Genomic DNA, 20,507 nt, shown 5'->3' on the forward strand with positions numbered 1-20,507 from the left:
TGAAACTTTGTTGGTAGTTATCATCGCTGCACCACTAATGTAAAAACGTTGGCTCTAGCTCGAGCTGCTTTGTTTTTCTCGCACTGTTATATTGAATACAGAGCAACCACTGGCACGTCGCGGCCCTTGGCCTCTCTCATTTTACAGAGCGGAGCCGTTCAAGCCCGAGTTCCACCCGTGCCTGGCGTCGCTCAAAAACTTCGTGCAGCAAAGTGGAAAGGGGGAAGATGGTAGGCCAAGAAGTGAGAGGGAAAGTGGCGAGCAGCGGGCGCTGGGAGTGCGCGCCCCGAGAGAAAGAGAAAAATTCACGCATCTCCACGAGGTGAATCATGACGAGTGGGCGAAGCACTGGGGATGGCTCGTACCGTAAATCACCCGTGGGAGTGCTTACTGCTGCCAAAACGATTTCCAGTGCAATCCAATGCAACACAATTCAATTTAATCCAGTCCAACTCCAATCCAATGATCCTCGCGCATGCACAGCACGGCGCTCTCTCTCTCTCTCTCTCTCTCTCTCTGGACCTTTTATTTTGTTCTTGTTACCCTTCTGCGGACCTTTTCTTCACAGATGTTTCGATTTACACGGTGCTGAGCCGTGAGCCCGGACGCCGGACGGACAAGCCTCTGCCGTAAGGTCCTTCGCCCCTAAAACGCTTCCCGCGGCCGGAAGAGAACCTGCGTCGCTTGCTTCATGAAACCGGCGCTGTGCGATTGCACCATCATCGCACTCGGGGCCCCGCTCAGCGTTTCCTCCGGGTTCGTAGCGCAAGCGTTAGCTTTGGACTTCGGCTGAGTTGAAGTGGACTTTGGCAGTTTGGATTTTGGACGCTATGAAGGTGGATGGTGGACTCCGATTTCACTCAGTTTGCGTGAAAAAAAAGCTTCTCTTAAGGAAGGGGCAGACTTAAGAAAAGCTAGTGAATACCACCGGCTGCGCTGTTCCCTCAGTCTTCGCACCTCAATCGCTCAGGTGGCCGAATTTTTTGCAAGGAGGCCATACGGCCAGGAGAACACATCATTCGCTAGGCAGCATATGAAACTTTCGGGCGCCTAGTAAGCAAAAAAAAAAACAATTAGCTTTCAATTAGACGGCCGAGTTGTCCTTGACGGACGAGGAAAAGATTACGGTCGCAAGGCTAGAACTCGCGGGCCCCGCGCGCACCAGGCATCACCCCACTGGCGGGTGTCTGTCTGTCATTGTCTGCCACTGAGGCACAAAAAAGGGAGGGAGCTCTGCGCTGCGTTAAATGGCAACCGCGTGCAACTGCTCCGTGGCAGCGACTCCGGTGGCCGGGGTATTTATCCCGGAAGCATCTCGGAGAACATTGAGAGCGCACCAACGAAGCACAGGGCAAAAAGAGTTCGGAAGAGGCTGCGGACGGTATTAGAGTACGACTGGTCGAATATTGTCGCGTGCGTCTCAACTGCCTCCGTCTGTGCCACGTGAGCTTCTCGGCACTTCTTCGGACGTTATGCTGCCGATCCGCATGCATATAACATGCAGTACTCCGATCTGGCCATTTTAACAAATAGTTTCCCTATGTAAAGTAGTTCATTTACGAAGGAGAACCACCCATCTCTGCCTATCAGCAGGGGGTGCTCGAGCACACCACCCCTCTTGCCAGTAACAAGGGTCTCAGCCCCCCTTGGTCTTGGCATGATCAGACAACTCACGGCTTTAAAGAACAACAAAAATCATGTCTTGAGTGGTCCAAATTAACGCTAGGCTCAATACGACTGAGTCATTTTGCCAGAACGTAATACCCGTCTGCCGAGGGTAATCGTTACGATTCGTCTTGCTTGTTTTCTTTGTGCAACTTGTTACTCATACACTATTATCCCTAGAGTTTGGCTGTTCCGAAAATCATTTCCTTGCCGTAATTTTATTCGCGATCACGCGTGAAGCTCCTTTCAGGTGTATTTCGACAGCCACGCAGAGGGCACGACTGCTCTTAGCTAACGAAACAATTGATACCCTAATTATTGCATAATGTAAGATGTATGAAGTATAAAGAGCTGTAACTTAAAGGAGCACTGACACGAAAATTTTATGTTACACTTTTATTGCTTTTATCGATGGTTAATGGTCTGGCCAACCTGAAAGAGCACTTCAAATGCTTCAGCACGCGATAGTTAATTACATTGAACGGCCTGAAAATCGTTTGTTTCAAATTCCCGCGCTTTCATCCCGAACGGCGCATATGAGCGGACGTCACCGCGGACGTCACCGGCGCTTTGTGCGGACGTCACCGGCGCCCACTTGAGAGGGTGTTGCGCCCGCTCGCCGCTCGTGGGGCCGCGCGCGTGAAGTGACGTCACGAGTTTTTGACGAGCGCTGTCGCGTCACTTCTTTTTCCTCTCCTGGAGTGATGTCACGCTGATGTCCATTTGCTGAGTGCAGCTCCGCGCGCTGCTCCGTCGGCGCGATAAATGAGATCCAATTGAACTATGTTCTTCGCGTCGCAGGCCGCTCATATTTCAGCCAGGGTATTCTGTTGAGTGAAGGAAGCGAACGTGCAATAATATTAACGCCGGAAATTGGTGTCAGTGCTCCTTTAAATTGTGTTTGATGCAAGATTCAATTGGGGAAGCCAGGGTGAACCTCTGTGAAAAAAAAAAAAATTCCAGACGCCAAAAAAAAAAACGCGGCCAAATTGCTACAGCCACAAAATCATCATCATCATCATCTCCCCCCTCCCCCTTCAAAGCACTTCCGAAGCCTCTGTCAGCGTACATTCGGGAACTAGGCCATGCGCGTTTTCTCCGACACTGCTCCGAACAGCCTGGTCACAGCTTGCAGCGAAGCGATATTGGGCATTGTTTACTTTCGATCTCCGGTTTTTAAGCTGCTTGCAAAAATAGCAGCGCAGTGCGAAACTAGGGATCATCGCTACGTGCACCAAGTTACTCCGCTGTGCAGCCCCTCCCCTCTCGCTCAACACAATTTTCCACGGCGATTCCGCTCTTCCACGCGTGTAATTTTCCCAGCGTTTCCAAGACTTGGGTGCCAAGTTGATCGAGACAATGCAAACAATGCTGCCCTATCTTGAGCCCCAGAAAGCGGTGCACGCCAGCCTCCGTGCATGCAGTCATTGTCAAAAGTTTCTAGGCCCCGCCAAATGTTTCTTTGTCGGCTTTCTTGCATGAAACCTTGGTGTATGCTTCGAATTGCATCGAGGCAATTTGCATAAACGTTTAGGGAGATTGCCTTAGCAAGCCCCGGTTACTCGCAAGAAAAATGTCCCCGAAGGCACGCGTACATGACGACGCACCGCCATCGTTTCAGCATAACTCCATAACTCCGGATTGACGATCGACCCCTAGAGGCGCTGCAGGACGACTAGAGGGCTCGAGATCGGGCTCGAAATAAGCAGCTGCGGGTCCCTCAGCTCCCCACTGTAACGTGGGAACGGAACGAGGGGCGCTGTGGTGCACTCTTCAGGAGAGAGACCTGCACGTCCTGATTTCGGCGCACGTTAAAGATCCCCAGGTGGTCGAAATTAATCCAGAGCCCTCCACTACGGCGCGCCTCATCGCCTGCATTGCGTCGGCGCGTTAAACCGTACAATCAATCAATCAATCAATCAATCAATCAAACCAATCAATTCATGCTGACGGGCAGACATACGACCCTGCTCATCAGCCGTGCAGAGTGGCACGCTCCATGGAGCAGCGGAATCGTAATCCCTCTTCTCGAGGGGCACTGCAGCGAAGTGGTGCTATCCAGCGGAATAGCTGTAGGAGAGGAGTCATCAAGAACGTTTTCACGAGGGAGGACTGCCGTGCCAGGGAGGAGCGCACTGTTGGGGCGAAAGCGTGCCCGTTTACAAATGTATACACCCGCAACCGCGTTCTGTGTCCTTACGCATTACTTCGAACGACGAATTAACCCTCTGTTTTCCAATGAGGTCTCTGCCCAGAGAACGACAGTTGCGAATGTACTCGTTCCCCTCCCTGAGCTGTGGGAGAGCCTGACGACCAGCGCCGGCTTGGATGCACAGCAACTCCTGGTGTCCAGGGCTGAGACAGCAAGGTCGTCCCATGGTCTCCTGGACTGAGGAGCCACTCCCACATCACCAGGCTCACAATAAAGTTTTTCCTCCTCCTCCTCCTCGAAGCCCGCACACGTCATCTCACATCTCACATCATTCAGCGTCACAGAGAGAGAGAGAGAGAGAGAGAGAGAGAGAGAGAGAGAGAGAGAGAGAGAGAGAGAGAGAGAGAGAGAGAGAGAGAGAGAGAGAGAGAGAGAGAGAATAGGCCGCGACTACACGCAGGCACTGCCATCAATGCGGTGCCGAAATAAAGGATTCCAAGATGAACGGGTCCTAAGACGCCATTGTTCAGGCGCGCGAGTTTGCCCCGTTGTCATTCACACGCAAAAGCGCGGGCACAATTCTGCAGGCGCACGGTTAGAGCCGCACGGGTGGCATTTCAGATGGAACTGCGTGAATGACATTTGAATCGCGTGTCCTCGCGTGTCTGTTTCCTTGTTTTCTTTTTAGCACAATGACAATTCCGATTCAAAGGAACTATTATAACCCGCGTACGGAGTGTATTTCGCTGGCACATCGTGATAAAAAGTCACATAATGTATGTTCCTCCAAGCCATCCATCAATGCGGCGGTCCCTCGTAGTCTAAACAGCAGAAACAGGGTATACCCGGTTTATAAAGGATATATCCTTTCCTATCCTATATGAAAGGATATATAAATGATATATCCTTTCATTATCCGCTCTTGCGGTTTTTTATATAGTGATATTTATTGCTGAATGCCAAAGTATGTTTATTTACGGGAAAGCTACTCCTCTTGGACCTTTCATCATCATCATCATCATCAACAACAACAACAACAACAGCCTTTGCCCACTGCAGGGCAAAGGCCTCTCCCATTAATCTCCAATTACCCCGATCCTGTGCTAACTGCGACCAATTTATCCCCGCTTTTTCAACCGCTGCCAATTCGAGTAACCTGCATTGAGTGTTGTGGTAACATATTTACGATTTGGCAAGTTCCCGTTTCTTCCAAGAGAGGGCGCGCACTCCAGCTGTGTAGTGCTTTTCCTCGAGCAGGTACAGGAAGGACTGTGCGCAGATGGCGGCAGGGAGCCAGAAACCATGCGACATATTGTAACTGAGTGCACAGGTATCCGTCCAGTCCTCAGTGAGGGAGACATCCACTTTCCGGAAGCCCGTGGCTTTAAGGTTAACGGAGAGGTGAATGGGAAAGCACGAGAGGACAGTAAAGGAAGGTTAGAATGTTGGTGGAAAGACATCCTAACAAAGCTGCCAGACTAGCACAAAAATATCACACAAAATAATCGGCCAGATTTACCCTAAACCTGGTCGATTAAAAATAGCTGTTTTTTTTCTTTGTGGCGAGGCGATTGTACAGTGGCGTTACGACTAAGGCCGCTGTGCAACGCCACCCCATAACAAAGTGAAGGCCGCTAAGCATCATCATCATCATCATCATCACAGGGTCGGACATGAACGAGGCAGATGGGCCAAGGCGTGCCCCTGCCCCATTTCTTGTCTGTTTCAACTCCTTTTTTAAATGCATAGCATTTTAGTAACTCACAATGTCACGCGGCGTTGGCGTGCCTTGTCGTAGTCCGCATGCGCGTCTTGTCGTAGTCCGCATGCGCGCCTTGTCGTAGTCCGCAGCCAGGAAGAAATAAAATAACAGTTTCCGGCGCCCGGTTTCGAACCCATGACGCCGCGGGCGGAACGCAAGGTGCCCGGCGCCCTACCAACCGAGCCACGAAACCGACACACATTTCGATGTTTGTTTCCCCTTTCCGTTTGTGATTTTGCTGAGCTTTACTATATTCCTGGCGCCCTACGCTGCGGAGCCAGCCGCTGCAAACGGAAAAGACACTAGTACATCTATCTAGTAGATATACTGTGGCGCCATGTTGACCGATAAAAGGCTTTTTTGGATCGTCACCAGAGTCGAGTGATGCGTTGACATCCAAAAAGTTCTGCAGGGGACCTGCACACTGCTGCAGGACACAGTGTTCACGCATTGCAGCTAACTTCCTCCCCGAATCACCGACTCCACCCAGCTTTTTCATGCAAAACAGAAACTCGTATTTTCATTTCTCTGTGGACGTCAAATCTTTCATTCCTCAATGACGCCATCTTTACATGTCTCTCCAAAGCTCTTGCTAACATCACACACCGACGGCTATCGCGCAAGCTTTCCAGCCTTCGTCTGCGCAGACTGATTTTCGCAGCAGAATAATCTCTACTCCGACATACGACTTACTTTCCATGGGGCACTACATTAACACAAAATCGTCCCTTCGTCTTCCTTGCCGGACATGCAGACGAAGCAACTGCTGCACAGCTCTGCGGCTAGCTGTCATAAATTACGAAGAAACTTTTATCGACCTTCACAATTCGTCACCGCTATCGGCCGTAAGCGACTCTATATTGTCCAACAAACCATTTCAACGTATTCTTGATTTCAGATTGCGCTCGTTATTTGAAAGATAACGCGAGCATCCTAACTTTGAGGCCCGGTTGATTTTCTCGCAGTGCCCCTATAGCTTAGAAGAATTCCCAACGTAAATCTGATCCGCAAGAAGGGAGATGTTAAAGGGTTTAAGAATTGCACTTCCATCAACCTGCCTAGCACACAACTTGTTCGCAAAAGCAACAGTTAACGGCATTAGCGACACTCCAAGTTTCGGACAGCCGAGGGAACAGGCTGGATTCAGAGAAACCTACTCAACAGTGGATCTCATTCATGTCGTCAAATAGGTAATGGGAATGCCGCATCGGGTGTAATACACACCTTTACATCGCATTTACATGTTACAAAAGAAAGTCTGACCTTGTACACATCGCTGCATGCAGTACAGGCGGCATTAAAGGACCAGGGAATACAGGCCACATGCGTAACACCCTTGGAGGACACATTCAAGGACTGTACGGGAAGGATAATGCCTCACAAAAAGATTGAAAAGTTCCAAAATGGTTTGCATGTCTCGTCTCGAGGGGGCATTCAGGAAACTTGAATGGAAGGAGTCAGGGATGCAAGTGAGTGGAGAAGACTACATTGGAGAAGGATTTACTTTACTGAGGTAAACAGCCTTGCTCATCTGACGAGGAGAACTGCAAAAAAAGCTGAAGGAGCTGCACTCGGGAAGCTCTGTAGCGGGATTAAATGTAAATCTGAGGAAATCAAACAGACATGCAGTAAGCTGGAACGCCGGAAAATCTTGACGAATGCAACTGCCTCGGACAAGTAGTTGGAGCTGATCCCAAGCGAGCGAAAGAAATCTGGCGTAGATAGAAACAAAGTTGAATGAAAGGAAAGACGGGGAGGCCGCCCCGAGGAAGTGCTCTTGTGGCCAACTGCTCTGCACGAAGCGGGGGAGGGGGGAAGCACAGGCGGATAGATGCGAGATGCCTATGAATGCCGCGAGTTTGCGCAATTCCAGTCCGTTCCCCAGCAGGGGCCCCGCCTGACAAACGTCGTATGATTTGCATGATGCGAAGCTCAGACCAGAACTGGAGTCGCAAGAGCGCAGCAACATTACCAATCCGGCGCAGAACCAGTATGGGCTGGGCGAGAACTCGCCAAGACCTTCCAGATGATTAACAGGCTACGTCTTGTCAGTGAAAATAAGGGTGTCCAACAAATGAGTACTGCGGGAGGTCGACACCTGGCGCCTCGAAAGAACGCTTAGTCTAGCTTACACAGTGGATCAGTCCAAGTCCAACAAAGGACAGGAAAAAAAAAAAAGACGATATGAATGACCCTTAAATACGTGAAGCGAGGCGCTTTGGATCAGGGAGCAAAATCGGGTCGACCGTGGAAGACGTCAGTTTTAAGTGGGTATGTAATGCTAAGTGAGAAACGGTGGACCATCCGGGTCACAGAGCGGCTGCCGGGAGGGCGGGATCAGGAGCAGGGAGAGTCCAACAACTCGGTGGAGGTACGGAAACGGAAACTTGGGAGGCAAAGATTGGACTCGGGGAAAACAGGACAGGAGCGGGTGGCCGTCTATGGGACAGGCACTGCACTGGGCATTACTCATTTATTATTATTTATTTAAGACATACTGCAGTCCGAAGACCAAGCAGGTGGGCAGGGATTAATTACATAAAAAAGCATCAATCCGCACGGTAAATTGCTACATATTTCTGAAAACAGTCAAACAAGTGTGAAAAAACAGAAAGAAAAAATAAGAAACTGACAAAAAACCGAAATGATAGCAGTACACAAAGAACAGTAGCGGCACAGATAGATAGGCCCACAAGCTTACTTTCTTTCGTGATGTGTTTTCCATCTATAACAACAAGAAAGTCCAAAAACGTTTGATAAGAAAAACGGAGGGACATTTCCCCCCTCCCCTCTTTCACACAAAAAGTTCACGTCTTGAAGAAAGTTATTTTCCTCTCCGGAACCCAATACATACACCGTCGTTAAAAGCTGAGTTATTCAGCGCGTACTTCGTACATGCAGGTCATGTAGATATACACCCCGCACAACACACACGCAGTTCGCAGACAGCCCCCTCACCTTGTCCCCTCCTCCCCCCACGTCCGACGTCCTCGAGGCGGGACGCGCGGTGAGGTCACCATCCTTGATCTTCATGTCGCCCTAGGATACGGCGGCGCGCTCGGACGCCAGCCTCCGTCCTGCGATAAGGGGAAGAGAAAAAAAATGGCAGCGACTGAGAAAAATTCCAGAACGGCAACACTACGCAGTCGGGCCCGAATTGATCGAACTCGACGGAAATCGAAAAAAAAAAACACCTTTGGATATAATACATCACCGATACGCGAAGTTATGCGCATATTACTAACGTCATTTCATCCGCAAACAAAACACTGGGCTTCGTAAAACTTCCCCTACGCCATGCGCCCCAGCATGTAAGGGTGCTCGCTTACCAGTCCCTCATCAGATCGAAACTTAAATATGACTCCCCCATTCGAAACCCGCCCCAAACACGCCTCATAAACGGCCTTGAATCCGTCCAAAATCGTGCCGCCCGATTTATTCATTCCCCGTACTCGTACGACATTAGCGTTTCTTCCTCGAAAGCGCCATCCGGGTTATCACCCCCCCTCCCTGGTGATAACCCGGAGTGATGACTTGATAACGCGGGAAAATTGAAGGGATTTGAGTTGACCTTCACTGAATTCATCATTGGAGGAGCGAGTCAGGAGGGGAAGCGCCTGACAGGAGAGAGGAAAGGCATTTCCGAGGCAGGGGCGGCAAAAGACCGTCGTCTTTCACTCTTGACCAAAAAAGCTCGTAAAAGGGCACAGTAACGGCTGTATTTGCTGACTATAGTTACGAACTTTACTACCTCCCAGAACGGTACGTAGGTCCTGCCACTAAGTGTGGAACCGTTACTAGTCCAGACCATGAACTTAGTAACTGCTGCTTGTTTCATGAAAACATTCACTGCACTTTTATTACCTCTCCAAATCACGATTAAATGGTTTTGCAAATCCGCATGCTGGCTTGAATAGGCTCACATTAAAATGCATAATTCTAAAATTATCGCTAAAGTATTTGATTTTTTGCGACAAGCCCACTACCTTTATCAGATGACTTTCCGCTCCTGGCTATAAAAACAAGAAGAGCAGATGAGGCAACTAAGTTGTACTCGCTCTCCTCGCGCATTCCTTGGGTTTTCTTGCGCAATTCGTTTGTTGGCTGTCCAAGCGTGATATGTGCGTGTTGAATGTGTCTATGTCGCGCTGAACGCTCAGCCGACACACATTGTCGCGCGTAGCTTCTTACTAGGCTATGCATGGCCAGTTAGTTAAATCCATTACCTACCTAGCTTATACTGGGAGAAGTAACTGGTTAGTGCTCTGTTAGTGCCATGGCCTTTTTTTTAAAGAGTGTTGGACGACACTTGCCGCGAAGAAGGCAGACGCACGGTCAACTTTTCAGTCCTTGTAAAGTCCGCGCAGTTCCTTTTCTTATGTCGTTTGCGCAATGCACAACGCTCTCAATTTACGCGAAACTATACATGTCACTGCAGCGTCAGCACCGAGGGGATGCCAGCCCCACCACGTCCGGTAGCGGGCGTTTCAATTCACCCTTTCGACGTCTGTGTAGCCTAGGAATCACAGTAAGCGCGCTATGACGTTGCAGTGGTCACATAAATCTATTCAGCTAATCATCAGCTTTGATTGGACTACTATGCAACGCCGCTTACGTTAAACGAAACAGACAGACACAGCTATGATGTTCAGCTGTCCGTCGACGAAGACGGTAACGAACAATACATAGATGGTGCTGGAGTTTCGGAACGAAGACAACACGGTTTTCCCCGTATACGTTGCCGTTGACGCATGACGCAATAGAGTTTCATCGGGACGTTCACACTGTTCGATAGGAGCGTTAATCCGAATTCCCGTGTTCGATACGCCCCTGTCTGACTCGCACAACGCGCGATGTAGTTCGCACCAGAAGAATTAGGACACACTGAAGCGAGACACGGACGTAGGAAGGGCGAGAATAATTGATTATCGTGAAAGGAGGGGTTAGCAAGAGGGCACTGGCTCACGGTGCAGGAAGCTCATTTCACGCGCCGAAAACTGGATTGAGGGGACGCTAACGCACTCTCCCTGCACCTCCCACACCACTGTGAATGCTTCAAACACTTCTGCGGCGTTGCATTGCCTTCGAGCCTGAACAAGGTCGTCGCGCTGTCAAATTCTGGCCAACAGCAACAACTCGACATGCGCGGCCAAATTTCCGTTTACCGAAGCGCCGTGATGCTCACCCAATCCGCCATTAGGAGGAGAGCGGTAGACTTACCACGCGTGAGAGGAATTTTATGCAATGCCTTTTGCGCAGTTGACCAACTTGCGCCTGTGCCGTGTGCCGAACGTGACATCTGTCTTCTTCTTCTACAGCGTCAATCAGTTCGCGCCATGGCAGGCAGCTCGGAACAGCTCCGAGCCAGCTGGACCTGACCTTTAGGGCCTGGGGAGGACGAAGGGGACTGGATGGCCCCACCCATAGTTTGAGCTTAACCCCTTTGGACGCCACAATAAAGGTTTCTCTATCTCTGTCTTCTGGTTTCCAGTTCTGCGAAAGCCCTTTAGTTTCAGAACAGCTGAAAACATCACCGGGATATTGTGCTTTGTTGCCACCTTTTTTAGCCGGTGCGAAACGCTGTGAAATCACAACTGGCCGGTTGTGACTCGTATGTTCAGAATCCAACTACCGAGCTTTGCTGAACGTTAATTCTGACGCTCACAGCAGCGGACAATCTCGTCTCAATGACATTTTTAAATTACTTTTTACCACTGGGGGTGCTTTTCGTTAAAATGTTATAACATTTAAACTTGGATTTTCATTTTCAATTATAACCCCTTGACACAATCTCCCGTGAAGGGTCAGCGCCATTAGCGTGCGCTGTTCGCAAACAAGGCGAATTAGTTTTCGCGGTACAGAAGTAATGACAACGCTGCTACAGCGTGTGCCGATGAAATTTGTCTGCGCATTCTAGTAGCTACCTCTCAGGTGCTACGCACACGCGCAAGTGTTTTGATTTAGTGCTGCTTGCACCATATACTCAAAAACATTCACGCACCTCCACGAAGTGAATCATGATGAGTGGGCGAAGCACCGGGGATCGTTCTTACCGTAAATCACCCGTGGCATTGCCCACTCGCGCATGTAAATGAGTTACAACGCGTGTGTACAGTATACACAATTCCAATCCAATCAGAAACAATTCAATTTAATCAAATCCAATCCAATCCATTTCAATCCAATTCGATGTTCCTCGCGCATGCGCAACACTGTGCACACGGACGCCAAGCCCCGGACAAAGCGAGGTCCTAAGGTGCTTCGCCCCTAAAAGAAAGAACCACCCTCACAAGCGACGCCGGAAAAGCGGGGAGACGGGTTCAAATAACAACAGCCGTCCTCCCATACGATGCGGGGATGACGTCACAAGGAGTTTGCCGTCCTGTGACGTCATCGCCCCGCAAGGCCCCGCCAGGGAAGCGCGAAAAGAAAGACCCTGCCGGGAGAAGACGTTCGCCATTGACCTCGTTAGCCGCTGTGCACGCTCGTCGCGCGTTTGACGCAAACGCTTCTTGCGGCCAGCTATATAGCACTGCCGACTCGTCACACTCTCCCCTGCTCGCCTTCCGAGTACGCCAACAACGCTCCACAAAAGGAGAGAGGTGCGTCTTAACAGGCGCCGAAGGATATCTCGAACGTCACGCATGCAGTGTTAAGCGCCCGTTGCCGTCCCCTTGTTCCGCGCCGAAGGTTTTCGAGGCCCGCTGCGCCTCATAAACAGCGAGGAAGCGTGCGCCAACAACTGCAGCGGACTCGAACGACGGAGCTGGTCACGTGTAAACAGAAGGCAGCCACTTGACGGGCGCTTGACGCCATTACGCGAGGTAGACGGCTGGCAAACAGCTTCCCGAGGGCCAATAAAGCACCTCTCTGCTTCCTTCGGCCACCCACAGATACCCGTTCGCAGAGTTCGCGCTATTACACTTACAATTAGTACAAATGTGCTGTCAAAGGGGAGACCTGAGCGTGGTCCCGTGCAATACCGGCCACGAGAGACCAGGTGCCATTCCAGCAATTTCCACGGGCATTGACCGTCACCTCTGAGCCATTTGTCGGTCATGAGTACCCAAGTGATATTTTAAAGTATCAAGGATCACCTTGTGCCCGTGTAGTTGATTTTCATGACCCGTCGGCCTACGTGACCTAACAGGTGTCCATCCACGTCGTCAAAATTGTCTCAATTCGCTGCAAGGAGTATAACTTCTCGCTCGAGACTTGCAAGCTTGCATTCTTGCGGTTACCGCTCAAACCACGGTCTGGTCCGCGACATCCTCTGTAACAACAGGGCACGTCCATCTCGATCCTGGGAGTGCTGCACAGGATTCATTAGAATGCACTGTGTGTAGTGAAAGCCAACGTCCGGTTTCCAGGGCAAGACCGCGTAAGTTATTTCGTGTCTCGAATGCATTTGACCGCTTCGAATGTACGCAGCGACGAACGTTCGACTCAATGGACAACTGAACCGAACGCAGTTAAAAAAAAAATGCAATGAAGCAGCACGACATTCGCATCTGAGTCGAAGGCCCATTCGGTTCCGAGGCATCCGAGACCCCAGCGGAGTGTAAACTCATTCCACGCGCGCCTGCACCAAAAGCGTAGCTTTGGAGAGTAAAAATACACTCAATTGGAAATTTAGATTATTCCTATCCAGGACCAGCCGAAAGTATGAGGGAAAATGGAAGCGAGCAGCCATTTTCCAGTGCTTCCTGAGCGCACGATCCACCTCGTTCGATCGGGAAGCGATCCATTGGCAGCAACGTTGGCTGGCAGGGAAAACAACGTTCGGCTTAACAGTCGCCTGATTTTGTTATCTCAGCGCAATGTCTCGGGAGTCTCATGTTATCCGCACCCGATAAGGTAGCGGCAATCTCCGCCACAGAGCCACGGAGTCGCTCCGATAACGGAACTGCTGTCTTTGCGAAAACACAAGGATTTGCCTATAGCGCGTCGATAACGGTGTTTGAACTGTTACCCTAACGGAAAAGGGCTGGCGTCAGTACTTTTCCGGAAGGCCAGAACAAACGTGTGGAATGCACTAGCGGTGCTAGACTTTCCCCGTCCTATCGCTGCTTGAGCGCTCGGAATTTTAAAATACACCGGGGCGCATAACACGCTCCGCTCTTTTATGCGACCCGGAATCGCTTTGAAAAAATATTACTGATCTGTAAAAGCAGAACTCACGCACTCTTGCAAATTTTATTTGTTGTGAGATGGACAAGGTAGTGGCCTCAATCTGCTGCCAACGTTTCGACAAGAAGATTTGTCTTCGTCAGGCAAGTCTGACGAAGCCAAGGCCCTGGCGAAACGTTAACGGCCACGGACTGAGGCCACTACTTTTTCCAAGTTCAGTGATTGATTTTATTTTAGGGTTTAACGCGCCGAGGCTACACAGGCGATGAGGCGCGCCGTAGTAGAGGACTCCGGATTAATTTTGATCACCTGGAGATCTTTCGTGCTCCGAAATCTCGAACACACGGGCGTTTTCGCTTTTCGCCTCCATCGGAAAAGCGGCCGCCGCGGCCGGGAATCGAACCCGCTTCCTTGGGCTCAACTGAACAACGCCTTGTCCAAAGTTTTCTCGCCTGTCAGCCTACCGCCTTCCATGTTTCATCTCTCTACACGCGCACACACGCACGCGCGTTTTACTCCTCCATCCCTCCAAAGGCCTCGGCTTACCGTCACGTCATACCGAAAAGAACAAAACTAGTAGGAAACAAAAGATAGCAGTAAAATTGAGGCCAGGTGCATTTGCACTTCTCAGCCCCGAACACTGACCGCTGTCTTGGATCAATCTCCCGCTCAACCGAGAGTGGTAGCTCCCTAGCAGAGCAGCAAAGCCGCGCGGGAAAGCCTGCCTCTGCCACTTCCTCCGTTTGCACTTCCCGCCGCCGCCGCCGCGTCTCTCTCTCCCGCTCCTGCCCGCTCCAGCGACAGCCGCGCGGCCCCGTGGGAGGCAAGGTCGCTCGGCGGCGACAGGGGCACTCGTTGCGCTCCGGGAGGACGGGAGAGCCGTGACGGCGACGCGTCCCCAGGCAACTTCTTGCAAGCCCCAACGATACATTTCACTTTACTCACTACAGCCCCAACACTCGGGAAAAATAGAAAAGCTCTATGCCAGCGCAAGCCGCCGCAAGATGCAGCCACAGTTGCGACTGTTATAAAGTGGAACACAATATTCTAGTACGCTTTGAAAGAAGGTCCCCTTCACCCCTCGAGTAGTCCGAGTGGCGCTGGCTACCACCCCCAAACGCAGAAACAAAAATACCTTAACATAAATACCCCAGAAAGTGGAGGGAAAAATAGCCGCGCTGGTAGCGTAGTGGTCATCGCACCAGACGCGTATTCTGGAGGTCGTGGGTTCGGATACCACCCAGCGGGCATTTTTTCTCCACTTTCTGTCTTTCCAAATTCTTTATCTGTGTCAATGACCTACCACATTCTTCCCTTTGCTTTCCGAGGTTTTCTTGACCGCCAACCCTTATTTCTATATATATATATATATATATATATATATATATATATATATATATATATATATATATACTTTAAACGAGAAGACTAACGGGTAACGAACGAAAGTTTATTGACGTTTCGGCTTGGGGCAAGCCTTCGTCCGAATAAAAACAAATGGCAAGTAAACTGGCTTATAAAGCATCAGGAGCCAATCACGGCAAAAAACATGGTCACACGTGTTGTGTTGGGCAGGACGACAACAGTTGATGAACATTTGATTCCATATCAAGGCTAACAGAATTTCTAAGTGACAGGTCACTTACACGGGCAGAAACAGTGACAGCTGTACAAAAAAAGATACAGTGGAAAATAAAAGGTAGACAAAGAGTAACGGGAAAAGGGTAAGGGAAAAGAGCAGTCAATGAAAAACAAACGTTCTATTGAACAGCGGAGTCAGCCTAAAATATGCAATGCAGAGCGTTTTTTTTTTTTTTCGCTCTGCATTGCATATTTTATGCTGACTATTTTATGCTGACACAACCACCGTCAGAGGCACGTCATGCGGCAGAGAACTGGCATGCGCGCGACCAATGAGAAGGAAGGATGCAAGCAAGCTTTATTTTCCTAAGCACGCTTAGTGCAGGGCGCCGTCTTGGGAAGCCGTGGCCGTGGCTTCCTCCGCTGTGGACGCCAGCAGGAGCTGCGCCGCAGCGCTGGGGTCAGCCAGACTTGCCTCCCAGGATGCCAGAGTTGTATTCGGGATTCGGGTCAACTTTGGATGTCGATCACAGGCCCATATTGTGTGGAATATGTTTGGGTAACCTCCGCAGAACGAGCAAGTAGGGGTTCCGGGTAAATTTCGAAAGCGATGTGAGATATGTTCAGTGGGCAATGTGTTAGTCTGCATCTGTCGGAAGAGGACGAACTGCGGCGTTGTGAGTGCACGATGTGGGGAACAATGTACCTTGCGCTGCGCGCGAAAGGACTCGAGGTATTCGCGCGGGTTGAAAGACGGCTGTGCATCGCTTAAAAGGGGTTGTGCCACCGAATTTTAAGTCTGTAAAAAGCCTGCTGTAGGCTTTCTCTGTATGCAAGGACCCTCAACACGAAGTGCTGGGTACAGCAAGCGCTTAATATATATTTTAATTCGCTTCTAAAAAGTACCTAAAAGCTCTTCTGGAGATCGGGACCCATCGCTAGCGCCACTAACCATGACGTCAGTGAATTGACAACAAAGTTTGTGACGTCATACCACGTTAGCGACTCGAGCGACATCGTATCAGACACACTAGGCCAACACGACGGCGACGACGACGAGTCGCCAAACCATCGGCCAACTGCCGAATAGCCAGACCGCGTTGTCACACTACGCCGACACAAACACGTCGGCCGATGGAAAGTCGCCGTAGTGTGACTGACTCGCCGACCGAGACGCCAACAAAACCGGTCGCCCGACGCGTCGTCGGGAATCAACCGAGAAACGAAAACTGCGCCCCGACAACATTCGTGCCGCAATGAATTTAGTTTCCGGAGTGTAATAAACTCAGTAAGGCCCATGAAGCCCATACAACTCAACACTAGCGATAATGCGATCCGTATTTTGGCGTTCGACGCTTCAGCCGTGCACTTCGGCGACGCCGCTACCCCGGAGCTGCAAACTGCATATGCGTGTGCGATCGGCTCGCCTGTAGTAATTTAAGGTCAGTTTCGTGCAGAAGAACAGTTACGTAGGGTAATTTGGGTAATAAGAGATCAATATCGGCCAAGGTTTTTAATGTAAAATGTAAAACCAAAGTACGGCAAGCACTATCCCTACAGTGCAAAATCGCAGTCGCAGCCGGGCACACTTATTTTTGCGAGCGCTTTCGCGAAGGAGTAGAGTTGATGGCGATAACCTATTGCGGGGGAACCTTGCTGCGCAAGCGCTATATAAAAAAAATTCAGTTTACCAGCCAGGAATTCTGTAAACTAGCTCGTAAACACCGACGTACGACTCGAAGGATGGGCCTCCATTATAGTACACCGGCTATTTCGCGGCGGGACATCATTTGTGCGGTGGCGCAGTGGTCTCGCGCGTCGCGCCCGCTCGGACAACGTTGCGGGTTCAATTCGCGGCAGGAACAGCTTTTTTTAGCGGTTTTTAAGGGGCATGGTTTGCATATCCATGGTTTTCATTTGTCTGCATCCGAGGATGCAGACTAAGAGTCCGTGTCGGAGCTGTCGCGGCTTGACATGACGAGCCAGCGGGTTTACTTCCGTGGTGAAAGAGAGAAACAACTTTATTTATGCTCAGGGATCAGTGGTAGTCCCAAAGAGGTCCTCAGTTTCTTATTTTTAGTTTTTTTAAGCATTCCACTTGCGCGAAGTTAAATCCCAGCGGGTTGCACCGCATACGCGCACACGCCTCCATGGTTATCACCACCAGGGTTGCCACTGGTGGCGACTTTTCGCCAAATTGGCGACTTTGAGAGGCCCGTGGCGACCGAAAATCACAAATGGCGACATGGCGATTTTATGGCGAATTTCGGCTTGGGACTCTCGCTCCCCCACTTCTCTTTCTCCGTCCGTCCCGACGGCTCTGCCCAACGCCGCCTAGAGGAAATTCTTTCCAGTCTAGGTGGCGTTGCTCTGCCTAGTCGGTGTTGCCCAACGTTACAGTAGTGTATAAGGGGAGGAACGGCTGGAAACGCTGATTGGTTAACAGAAATCAACGCTCAAGCGAGAGTTTTACAACTGAACCTATCTAGTAACGTTGTTGTTGCCAGGGGCCGGAAACTTTGGCTAGTTTCGGTATCGCAAAATTAAGTGCCGCCATGACGCTGGTAGCCAAGCGAAAATTCAGCAACTTTGCATATGTGGCTTTATTTTTTCAACATACCCAGCAATAAAGTAAAGTGATTCCATTGTGTGTGGAAATAAAATGTGTACTTGGCTGTTTAGTTTTTTGGCACCCTATTTATTTATTTAGTCGCTTCATTCGTTTCGCCAACGGGCGGCGCTTTCGCTCTTATCTCTTCTGCTGCCATCCTGTCCGTCTGCTCCTACCGCTTTCACTGTGTACACGTGTAGATGTTTTGTAGTATGCCTTGAAGATGAAAATTTTGTTGTCTGCGAGTGCGAACGGGCTCAAAATGTCAGAGAAACTGAGAAAAGGACACAACGCGTGCTTCGATGCTGTGCGGTGCGACAACTCGGGAAGGAATAATACAGCGAAAATTTTCGGCTTCCCAGCGGACGGCATGCAGGTCAGCAGAAAGTTATGAAGAAGCAAGCGCTATCCTTATCAAAAAAGCTGCCGTGCGGACCGAAACATCTTCTGCTGTTGCTTTACAGTAAATGTCTTTTTGTTTGGTACAACGCTTTTGTCCGTACTGTTGTAAGCATGTGAAGCTACTTGTCGACAGTTTCTCATGAGCCGATTGATGCCAGCGGACACGCAGACGGAATTTCGCTTCGGTATCGGTTTGGTGAGTGGTTGCCCTTCATTTTCTTTCCAACAGAGAAAAGCTTGCAAATTATGTTCGCCTAATGTGCCTAAATGCTTCTTCGACGAACTGGTTTGGCTTTAGAGCGTTCCGACGATCAGTTTGCTTATTAGCACGAAAGAAGCCCAAAAATTATTTACGTGGCAGCTGACCGCTGGCATTCCGTGTTACGAGAAGTTCGAGTTACCTGCGCGACGGCCGAGCGGCGCTTCGCTTTTCAACCTGTGCTAGGACACATTTTTTGTACCTTGTTTGCACTCTCAATATTTGTTTCGTTTTTTTACGTGTTTATTGATATCCATGGTGGTATTTGTTCCATTTACCAAGTGTGACGTATGGCGAAATTGCGCAGAAAATTCGCGAGCAATAAAGGGTTTTTTGGGCTAGCAAGTTTGAGAGAATAAGAATATGGAGCGGTTGTTAATGGTGGCGAAATGAGCTGGTCATCTCACGTAATAATAATTTTATTATTCACAAACGCGTGTTTTTATGAAACATCGTTTCTGTAGAATTCTATTGTGTACAGCAAATGAACGCGGGGACCTCTGCAGCAATTTTCTGTATACGACGAATTGTACGAAGATTTCTGTTATGTTTGTGTAACCGACAGAGAATGCGGACATTTGTACTTACTATACTAGACACACATATATGTGCTTTTCTGGCATGTATTGAACTTCACTTGTCATACGTTGCTAATAAAATCAGTGAATAAAGCACATTTCCCGCCTACTACTTTTTCTGCCCCAAACAAAATTCCACGCTTCAGGGCGTGCTGCCTCACGCGTATTCAGCTAAGAAATATATCCAAACAAATGTTTTCTGCACGTGCTGAGAGTCCAAGCAAATTAGCAACTGAAAGCTGTCGAAAACAAGATGTGCAGCAGCAACCCTATCTGAAAAGCAAAATGCAAGCGGTGTTTGTTCACGCTTGCGGCACACAAAGACAGGCGCGCTCGCTCAGACCATAGCAGACGATAAGCGGCACGGCGTTTCCTCCTCGCGCATCAACGAAAGCGTTGCTATAGCAGCATCAGTAATTTTTTTGTTGTCTTTTAGTTAGACAGTGTGGCCTACCAAGCACCAGGGGGCAAATTGGCGCCAGTGGCGCAATTATCGGTGGTGTTGCTTTGACACGGCCGAAATACCTCTACGCGTGATGCGGTCATGCGGTGTTCGAAAGTTTCAGTCGTCTCTGTTCAGTGTCTTATTTCGCCCGAGGCGTGGGCATGTGGAGGCGGCGGCGTGGGGGTTGGCATCGGGGGTCAGAAAGCGGGATCATAATGTCGATCGTAATTCTGGACTTCCGAAGAAAGTCGCGGCCCAAAATCACGGGGACACTCTGGCTTGGCAGGCGGATAAAACGACATCGACTCCTCCGCCCGTACCATCGAACTGTCAACCTTGCGGCGGCGCCGGCACGCGCCACACCGCTGGCAAGGCTGAACACAGCTCGGCACTCCCTGAGGCGAACAGAACGCTGATGCAAGACGTACAACATTTCGTCTCTGAACAAAGCGCTATCTCTCGTGTCCAATAAAGCCGGGATTCTCGGCCCGCAATGACGACACTGATGAACGGAGCAGGCCCTCCGACGGGGTAACCCGGGCGGCCTAGGGAGGGCCGAACGGGCTTTCCCGCTCGGCCGGCACCTGCGTTTCCCAACTGCGCCGGCGGCTGGGAGCAGTTGCGCTTGATGTGGCCCTCTTTTCTGCAACGAAAACAGCGCAGCCCACCACGGGTATTCCCGCGATTGGCATCCCTTGGAGTGTCTCCGCCTGCCGCCGGACCTGGGAGTTCAGGGCGGTTGTTGCAGGCTTTTTCCTGGCATTGGCCGTGTGGCGTCCGTAAGTGTATGGGTCCAAAGCTCGTTCGCTAATTTCCAACAGACCTTTGTCTTCCGCTCCGACTGCGTGGGCGGCGTCCGGCGGGTGGCAAGAAAAAGAGGAAGCTCCCTTCCACGCGCAGCGGGGCTCAAGAGCCTCGCTTG

The 20,507-nt window shown here is 50.2% G+C and overlaps 1 protein-coding gene across 15 annotated transcripts in view; it reads right to left on the bottom strand.

Moving 5' to 3' along the window:
• LOC144149839 (MAP/microtubule affinity-regulating kinase 3-like) overlaps positions 1–20,507 on the bottom strand; it is a 133,506-nt gene that overhangs the window by 54,143 nt on the left and 58,856 nt on the right. For all 15 annotated transcript variants that reach the window (XM_077681536.1, XM_077681522.1, XM_077681523.1 and 12 more), the window contains exon 2: positions 8,538–8,656. In XM_077681536.1, the coding sequence (XP_077537662.1) occupies positions 8,538–8,612 (75 nt within the window). In that variant the 5' untranslated portion in view covers positions 8,613–8,656. The remainder of the gene's footprint in view (positions 1–8,537; positions 8,657–20,507) is intronic.

The sequence above is a fragment of the Haemaphysalis longicornis genome, unplaced genomic scaffold, assembly GCF_048455015.1.
Source record: "Haemaphysalis longicornis isolate Haplotype H1 unplaced genomic scaffold, Haemaphysalis longicornis Haplotype H1 scaffold_8, whole genome shotgun sequence".
Lineage (NCBI taxonomy): Eukaryota > Metazoa > Arthropoda > Arachnida > Ixodida > Ixodidae > Haemaphysalis > Haemaphysalis longicornis.